Source organism: Rhinatrema bivittatum, chromosome 13 (assembly GCF_901001135.1).
Source record: "Rhinatrema bivittatum chromosome 13, aRhiBiv1.1, whole genome shotgun sequence".
In the NCBI taxonomy this organism is placed as follows: Eukaryota; Metazoa; Chordata; class Amphibia; order Gymnophiona; family Rhinatrematidae; genus Rhinatrema; species Rhinatrema bivittatum.
Window position 1 is genome coordinate 32,821,009 of NC_042627.1, and position 9,584 is coordinate 32,830,592.

At 45.0% G+C, this 9,584-nt stretch overlaps 1 protein-coding gene across 1 annotated transcript; it reads right to left on the reverse strand.

The window, feature by feature from the left end:
* Positions 1-1,045: 1,045 nt before the first annotated feature.
* On the reverse strand, positions 1,046-9,284 carry LOC115075412 (beta-1,3-galactosyl-O-glycosyl-glycoprotein beta-1,6-N-acetylglucosaminyltransferase 3-like). Its single transcript, XM_029575759.1, has 2 exons — positions 9,103-9,284; positions 1,046-3,802 (listed from the first exon to the last, which is right to left on the reverse strand). Exon 2 carries the CDS (start codon positions 3,347-3,349, stop codon positions 2,036-2,038), a length of 1,314 nt encoding a protein of 437 aa, XP_029431619.1. The 5' UTR covers positions 3,350-3,802; positions 9,103-9,284; the 3' UTR covers positions 1,046-2,035.
* Between the last annotated feature and the right edge of the window lie 300 nt (positions 9,285-9,584).

A 9,584-nucleotide genomic window follows, 5' to 3' on the forward strand; every position in this document is an offset into this window, starting at 1 on the left:
GGCATTCTGGGACAGAGTTAAGATAGCCGGCTAAGGGCCTGATTCATCAAGGAGTTTTCTCATATTTATCTGACTAATTCTAGTCGTGCCGTAGAATTAGTCCTAAAGATAGCCGGATTCATTCAGTAGTGCAGCAGCACCATTGAATATCCCTCCAAAGTTAGCCAGATAACTTTCTCCGGCTAACTTTGCAGTCCAGCCAGTGACTGAATATTTCCACTCTACTTTCTAAATTTACAAAGTATGCATGCAAGTGCCAACTCCACCCCATGGACACCTCTGCTTAGTTTGTATAAACGTTAGGGATGTGAATCGGAACCAGAATCGATTCCGATTCACATCGTGAATTTTCCTTCATGCGGTCCGATCAGGTTTTTTTTATCGGCTGTGCCCGAGCCGATAAATAAAACCCCACCCCGACCCTTTAAAACTGCTTCCTTAGGTTCTCCCACCCTCCCGACCTCCCCCAAAACATTTTAAAATTACCTGGTGGTCCAGTGGGGGTCTCGGGAGTGATCTCCCGCTCTCGGGCCATCGGCTGCCACTAATAAAAATGGCGCCGATGGCCCTTTGCCCTTACAATATGACAGGGTATCTGTCCCATTGGCCGGCCCTTGTCACATGGTAGGAGCACTGGATAGCCCGCGCCATTTTTAAAGATGGTGCCAGCCATCCATTACTCCTAACATGTGACAGGGGCCGGCCAATGGCACGGATACCCTGTAACATGGTAAGGGCAAAGGGCCATCGGCGCCATTTTTATTAGTGGCAGCCGACGGCCCGAGAGCGGGAGATCGCTCCCGGGACTCCCACTGGACCACCAGTTAATTTTAAAACGTTTTGGGGAGGTCGGGAGGGTGGGGTCCTAAGGAAGCAGTTTTTAAGGGTCGGGGTGAGTTTAGGGCTTGTTTATATGTGCAGTTTTTCCCGCCCTCCCCCAAAACGATAAGAGAACCCCACGAACAATTTCGTGGGGTTTTCCTATCGGTTTCGGGGAGCCCCCGATTTCTGACGATTTTGAAAATATCGTTTGATATTTTCAATCGTCAGAAATACGATTCACATCCCTAATAAACGTACTTGTGAAACTGGGTTACACGATCACTTTTATATAATCAGAGCCTGGCCAAATATGTAAGTCATTTAGCTGCGTAAAACCAAGTTTTATGCAAGTAAATGGCTTTGAAATTTATCCCCTTAAATTACTCTTTGCTTAATAAACTTTTGCTTGGGAAATGCTCTCACACATGGATAATGGGGGTGAATTTGGTTGTGCAATCTTAATTAGATTTTCACAAACCATTATTACCCAGCTTATTGCTGAATATTCATAGAAAAAAAAAGGTTTTACCTTAAAGAGAACAGGGGTGTCCAACTGTGGTCCACAATGCCACAAACAGGTCAGGTTCTCAGGATATTCACAGTGAATATGCATGAGGTCTGTTTGTGGCTCTTGAGGACTGGAGTTGGCCATTCCTGTTACAGAAGGTCTGAGAGCATTGGGCTATGAAATTTGCTAAGGGATAATGAGGGTCATGTAATGAAGATGTGATACTGGGCAGGAGCCAGACAAAAAAGCTGTGCATAGGGAATTTGTCTTTCCTGAAACTGGGAATTATTCAGCTTTCTTCCATCCTAATGTGATTAATTCAGTTCTTTCTTCTGCTTCAAAATTTTAGTAGTAGATTTTTAAAAAAAGCCACATGAAGAAGCTTATACCTATTAAGTTATTATAATCAAGAAAAAGCAACCTGAACTTTAATTGGATTTTAGATTTCATTACCTGCTTTTCCTAATTCCAAGCTCAAGGTAAGTTACAATTCAGGTACTCCTAGATACTTCCCTATCCAAGTGGATTTACAATCTTAAATTGTACCTGAGGGAATGGAGAATGAAGTGTCTTGCCCAAGGTCAAAAGGCACATCTGTGAGAGAAGCAGAATTCAAACCTTCAGCCTGCTGCTCTAACCAGTAGGCTATGCTACTACTATTATTATAGCATTTCCTTTTTATAATTGCAAACTATGGAAATGGTCTTACGGTTCTTTTTCATAAAGAGCTTTGTCCCTCAGATACTCCTCCAGGCACTGAATGGCATAATCATCCACAGTAGGATCAAACTTATTGGCAAACAAATGATGCTGCTGGAGCATCCAGTGCAGATCTCCAGCTCCATTAATACAGATTCCCCGACGAAAAATACCTGTGCACAAAGGATAAGCAGCCCCTTTATCCATATTTCCAACAGTGTCTTCCCATTTCATCAACCTTACAATTGCATTCAAGTCTGAGAGATCATATTTCTCATGGTATGGAGAAGATCCAGGTACTCCGGGCATTCGATTTATTGTTGCCCATATATGTTCTTCTGGTATGAGGGTATCCTTTACCCATTCTATTAGCTTCTGCACATCAGGATTTTCTAAGACATATGTCACAAATTCTCTTGTGACAAAAAAGTAAGCACTTCCAGTAAACAATGGAGAACTGATTGGCGGTGGACCTTTAATAATATTAGTTCTCTGAATAATTGTATCTGTTTTATAAGAAAACTGCCAGCGGACTGTTTTATATGTAAGTGGCTTTATAGACTGCACACTGTTTTTGCCATTCAGCGATTTCAGGGCTCTGACTATCTCAGCGTTAGTCTTTATTGGTAAGTCGGTGCCACAAGTGTTTAAAAGATATCTCCAGGGCACTTTACTTTTCAGCAGATCTTCCATGCAGTTCAGATCAGCTTTAAGCCTAAACCAGGATGTGTAAACCACTTTTTCTAGCTTAGATGCCAAAAATACATTTTCAAAACAGGAAATAATGGCTCGCACAGCCTCCTTATAATTCTCAGGAGATTTTTCATCCACATGGACACAGTATATATTCTGAGGGTTGTAAATTGCCCTTAAAAGCCTTTCAAACATGTTAATTTGTTCATGGATGACCATGGAATATGCGATGGGAAAATTCTCTTCCTCTTTACTGAGTGGAATAGGAATAAACCTCCTGATTTTCTTGTAAAGGTTACAATCTTTAGTAAACTTCAAGTAGTCCATTTCATTTGAAGGAAACCTCTTATTCTTAGCATTTGATTGGTGCAAAAGTGCCCGTTTCACTTCTTGCTGATCTCCTTTTATAATTTTGGAGCAGTTAATCTCACCTCTGGAAGGTAATTGCATTGCGGTGAAGAACTGAGTTTTATCGTAGCTACTCCGTAGATTATTTTCCTTATATTGTAATTCAACCTGATCACTGGGTTGAAAAATAAATTTTAGCATTGCAACAGAAAACAAAAGAAGTCCAAAAAACAAGAAATGGAGAGGCCATCTCCTCCTGTAAAGTTGGCTCCAAATCATTTTTAAATGCTTTGTCAGATTTTCTTTTATATTTATAGTAGGTAATTTTCTTCAGCAGTATCTTCCACCTTAGAGCACTGTTCTCCCTATAACTGTGATCATGTCTATATCATAAGGCAATGAAGACAGACAAGGGAGCATAAGCTTTTTCTTAGAATTTCCAAACAAAATGTTCAGTCTTCATCAGCACTATAAAGCAGCAATTATAAAGAATCATTTGAACCTCTTGGTTCCATGGATGATGATTTATTTTTACTGTTTGTTACAGAATTTTAGAATAAAGCATGGGTGAGCTCGCTTCAGTACAGGTCATCCATATAAAATGTCTGACTTCACCTGGAGAAAGTCAGATTCCCTCAGCTTTGTTCTGGAGCATACAAAATGACTTATTTCGGCTCTGTTTGGCAGTGTCGTCCAGTTGTCCAGTCTAGAACTGTGTTGCCTGTTTCAATTCTGCATACAGAAAAAGGAAACAGAACTGCCAGTCAATATAATCCTGTATGCTAATGATTTACCCATGTGCTATAAAAAAAGATTAGGCACTGCAAAAATGATTAATGTTGCTACTGCAATAAGCTTTGGTCATAGAAGGTTTTCTATGCTGTCCCCTTTTTGATCCCTCTCCACTAAATAATTTCTACCAAATTTCAAAAACTGTGAAATAGAAAGCAATGGCAATTAGGGATGTGAATCGTGTGCCTGATCGTCTTAACGATCGAAATCGTCTGGCAGTTAGTGCACACTAACCATTGTTAGTGCGCACTAACAGAAAATGATACAATTTGACACTTTTCAGGTCAGTTAAGGTAAGTTTAGGAATGAATATGTATTCCTATTGGCTGCCCTCTTATTTATTCATGTTACCAAGGTTCCCACTGACAATATATGGGGGATGGGAAATGGAAACAGTTGGTAGCTTGACAAAAAAAAGTAATGTGATCAGTCAATGTGACTAGAACTTGTGCCCTAGCCCTGTTACCGGGAGTGTTGTGATCTTCCTGCATGCAGTGCCCTATCCCTAATACAAGGAGTGTTGTCATCTTCCTGCACACAGTGCCCTATCCCTGATACTGGGAGTGTTGTGATCTTCCTGCATGCAGTGCCCTATCACTGATACTGGGAGTGTTGTGATCTTCCTGCACACAGTGCCCTATCCCTGATACAGGGAGTGTTGTGATCTTCCTGCACTCAGTGCCATATCCCTGATACCGGGAGTGTTGTTATCTTCCTGCACACAGTGCCCTATCCCTGATACAGGGAGTGTTGTGATCTTCCTGCACTCAGTGCCATATCCCTGATACTGGGAGTGTTGTGATCTTCCTGCACACAGTGCCCTATCCCTAATACCAGGAGTGTTGTGATCTTCCTGCACACAGTGCCCTATCCCTAATACCGGGAGTGTTGTGATCTTCCTGCACACAGTGCCCTATCCCTGATACAGGGGGTGTTGTGATCTTCCTGCACTCAGTGCCATATCCCTGATACTGGGTTTTGTGATCTTCCTGCACACAGTGCCCTATCCCTGATACCAGGGGTGTTGTAATCTTCCTGCATGCAGTGCCCTATCCCTAATACCAGGAGTGTTATGATCTTCCTTGATGCAGTGCCCTATCCCTGATACCGGGAGTGTTGTGATCTTCCTGCACACAGTGCCCTAACCCTGATACCGGGAGTGTTGTGAAATTCCTGCACGCAGTGCCCTAACCCTGATACCAGGAGTGTTGTGATCTTCCTGCACTCAGTGCCATATCCATGATACTGGGAGTGTTGTGATCTTCCTGCACACAGTGCCCTATCCCTGATACCAGGGGTGTTGTGATCTTCCTGCATGCAGTGCCCTATCCCTAATACCAGGAGTGTTGTGATCTTCCTGCCCACAGTGCCCTATCCCTGATACCGGGAGTGTTGTGATCTTCCTGCACACAGTGCCCTATCCCTGATACAGGGGGTGTTGTGATCTTCCTGCACTCAGTGCCATATCCCTGATACTGGAAGTGTTGTGATCTTCCTGCACACAGTGCCCTATCCCTGATACCAGGGGTGTTGTAATCTTCCTGCACGCAGTGCCATATCCCTGCTCAGTGCAGGAAGATCACAACACCCCCGGTATCAGGGATAGGGCACTGCGTGCAGAAATATCACAACACTCCAGGTATCAGGGTTAGGGCACTGCATGCAGGAAGATCACAACACCCCCGGTATCAGGGTTAGGGCACTGCGTGCAGGAAGATCACAACACTCCGGGTATCAGGGTTAGGGCACTGTGTGCAGGAAGATCACAACACTCCCGGTATCAGGGTTAGGGCACTGCATGCAGGAAGATCACAACACTCCCGATATCAGGGTTAGGGCACTGTGTACAGGAAGATCTCAACACTCCCAGTATCAGGGATATGGCACTGTGTGCAGGAAGATCACAACACCCCTGGTATTAGGGATAGGGCACTGCGTGCAGGAAGATCACAACACCCCTGGTATCAGGGATAGGGCACTGCATGCAGGAAGATCACAACACCCCTGGTATCAGGGATAGGGCACTGCGTGTAGGAAGATCACAACACTCCCGGTATCAGGGATATGGCACTGCATGCAGGAAGATCACAAGGGCACAAGTTCTAGTCACATTGACTGATCACATTACTTTTTTTGTCAAGCTAACAACCATTTCCATTTCCCATCCCCCCAACCATCACCTCAGTGTGAACCTTGGTAACATCAATAAATAAGAGGGCAGCTAGTCAATAGGAATGCATATTCATTCCTAAACTGACCTTAACTGACCTGAAAAGTGTCAATTTGTATCATTTTCTGTTAGTGCGCACTGCAATGGCCTTATCTTCCCTAAGAGCGCACTAATGGGAGTTAGTGCGCACTAACCCGATTAACGATTTTTTAACGATAAATCGTTAGAATTCCTATTGTATTGTGTTCTTTAACGATTTAAGACAATTTTAAAATTATCGGACGATAATTTTAATCGTTGAAAAAAGATTCACATCCCTAATTTGGCAATAGTCTGCAGTGATCATCTCACTTGTGTCCAGACCCCGGAATATATAATGCTATCTGTTCTCTTTTTCCAGAAACCCTCCTGACCTCACAAAAGAAACACTATCCCAAAATGTTGTTCAATGATTAACACGATGCAGCAATACTTAAGAAATAACTAAACTATGGATTAAATCCTAGCAGTTTCCTAATACCCTGATAAAAAAGAAAAAGATTTCTGAGAATTTCATAAGTCTCAGTTGCTTATATGTAGAAATTTTCTGCATGACTCTTCATGATAGGATGAACTCTTAGTTATACTGATAATATTTAGGAGCTTCATTTTCAGTTTATTTTATTTTTACTGTGAATTTATCAGTGTTAATTATAACAAACAAAAAATGGGATAAAATATGTGGAAAAAAGAATCCATTGCATTCGGAAACGTTTCTTCCTCTTTGCTCAGTGGAGTGGGAATAAAGTTTCTATTTGTTTGCCAGGGAGTTTTGTCTGCCTGAATCCTCAGAGATGATGTGGCTTGTAGGGATGTGAATCGTTTTTTGACGATTTAAAATATCGTCCGATATATTTTAAATCGTCAAAAATCGTTAGAGGCGATATTTAATAGGAATTCCCCCGATTTATCGTCAAAAATCGTAAATCGGGGGGAGGGGAAGGGTGGGGGGGCGGGAAAACCGGCACACTAAAAAATCTCTAAAACCCACCCCGACCCCTTAAAATAAATCCCCCACCCTCCCGAACCCCCCCAAAATGTCTTAAATTACCTGGGGTCCAGTGGGGGGGGGGGGTCCCGTTGTGATCTTCCACTCTCGGGCCACGGGTGCGTTGATAGAAATGGCGCCGGCGCTACCTTTGCCCTGTCATATGACAGGGCAAAGGTAGCGCCGGCGCCATTTTGCTTCCTGTCCCCCGACGTCACGAGCGTAGGAGATCGCTCCCGGACCCACGCTGGACCCCCAGGGACTTTTGGCCAGCTTGGGGGGGCCTCCTGACCCCCACAAGACTTGCCAAAAGTCCAGCGGGGGTCCGGGAACGACCTCCTGCACTGGAATCATGTTGCCGTAATGGAAAATGGCGCCGCCCGTATGGCCATATTGCCGTACTGCAAAATGGCGCCGGCCATACGGGCGGCGCCATTTTCCATTACGGCAACACGATTCGAGTGCAGGAGGTTGTTCCCAGCCCCCCGCTGGACTTTTGGCAAGTCTTGTGGGGGTCAGGAGGCCCCCCCAAGCTGGCCAAAAGTCCCTGGGGGTCCAGCGGGGGTCCGGGAGCGATCTCCTACGCTCGGGGGACAGGAAGCAAAATGGTGCCGGCGCTACCTTTGCCCTGTCATATGACAGGGCAAAGGTAGTGCCGGCGCCATTTCTATCAACGCACCCGTGGCCCGAGAGTGGAAGATCACATCGGGACCCCCCCACTGGACCCCAGGTAATTTAAGACATTTTGGGGGGGGTTCGGGAGGGTGGGGGATTTATTTTAAAGGGTCGGGGTGGGTTTTAGGGATGTTTTAGTGTGTCGGTTTTCCTGCCCTCCCCCGATTTACGATTTACACGATATTTAAAAAAACAAAACCGCGACGATCCGATTCCCTCCCCCCCTAGCCAAAATTGATCGTTAAGACGATCTATCACACAATTCACATCTCTAGTGGCTTGCTGCTGAGGACTGCCCTGATCTTAACTTACCACTACAGAAAAGTCCCAGGGCCATGCACCGACATATGCGATGACCCGGGCTTGGAAACCTGACCCCTCCCGACCTTGCAATGGAGGATGTGCCGGAGGGGAGGGGAAGAGCGACGTGCGATGCTCACTCAATCCCTAACCCCCTCCGAGCACAATCGTAGTGACGTCATCGTCATCGGCCGGGGATCGACACACGTTGTTGACATTGCCGGCACGATTTAAATGACCGGCACACGCTTGCTGGCCCTTTTCCCCGCCCTAGCCGGCGCAATTCCCACCCACCCTACCCAAGGCGAGGCTAACACCTCTGCATGTTAGCATCGACGAAGTGAAATGCATCTTGTTTTTTTAAATTTACTCTTATGTTTATATGGCGCAGTTAGTAAAGTTATGTTAGTTGGAGTTATGTTAATAATGTACATCGATTACATCGTCGCAGCTATTTATGTGGGTGAACGAGCCGGTAGGCGACCTTGTTGTCCCGGGTGGGGCCCCCCTGCTTGGAAATCATGCGGGGGGCTGGGCATAAGGGACTGCCTTACTAGGAAACACAAATGGGAGCCCAGTGGGGCATTGGTTTGGTGCCGGGAGTGTATTTGGGTCGCACAAGGGTTGATTAATCTGTTAATAAAAATAAAGCTGCGACCTTCTTCGTTCACTTAATTTTGTATGTATAATTATTTCTTTAAGTCAGGGTGACATCGGGGGAGGGGGGGGGATAGCCCAAGGCATCTGTGCCGGGTCTGTGCATCATAATTTCTGCTGCCTTTTCCTCCCTGCATTTAACTGATCCCCTGCAAGTGGGCAGAATCTGCTCCACTACTATACAAAACAAAATTTTGCATCTGCTGGGATTATGAGACCAACTGCAGCAGGAGAAAGATAACTATGGGGTTTTCTGTAGCTCAGAGCATGCTCAACCCACAAATAAAATAAAATCCCCAAAGCAACAAGAAATCATCTACTGTGGAAGCAGGAGAGAGCTGGGACTGCAAAATGTTGTCAGTCGGTAATAGCAGTACTGCTGCTGAGAGAATTGAAGCCAGCATTTCTCACCTGCACTGCTGTTTCACTGTTTCTGCCGAGTTGGAGGAGCATCTGTCTGCTAGTTCCAGAGATTCATTCTTGGAGCTGCTAAATTGAAGCAGTCAGGAGCCTGGATTTAAAAGAAGAAAGACTGCAACTCAGGACTCAGCCTTGCTAGGGAAAGGAGCCCTGCTGTTGTGCTATGGAGCAGGTACTTACTCAAACGTTTTCCTTTTAAAGAGGCAGCTTGTAATATGACAGGCAGCAGCAACTAGTTGGAGCTTCTCTTAAAGGTACAGCACTAAATTTATTCAGGAGCCCATTGTAGAGGCTCTCTGTCTGAGTACCCTTGTTATAGGAGCCCAATGATATCCTCAAGGTCCCCATTCCATCAAACCGGTAGAGGAGTCAGAAGATGACCTCTTCACTAGAAAGGCGAAAAAATATTCTGGAAACTTGAGCTGGGGTTGCGTTAAAAAAGCAGGCACTGATTGTTCAGCACCTGCTTCCTG

Coding starts and splice junctions, on each gene's coding strand:
- LOC115075412 (XM_029575759.1), bottom strand. CDS start 3,349: ATGATTTGGAGCCAACTTTACAGGAGGAGATGGCCTCTCCATTTCTTG.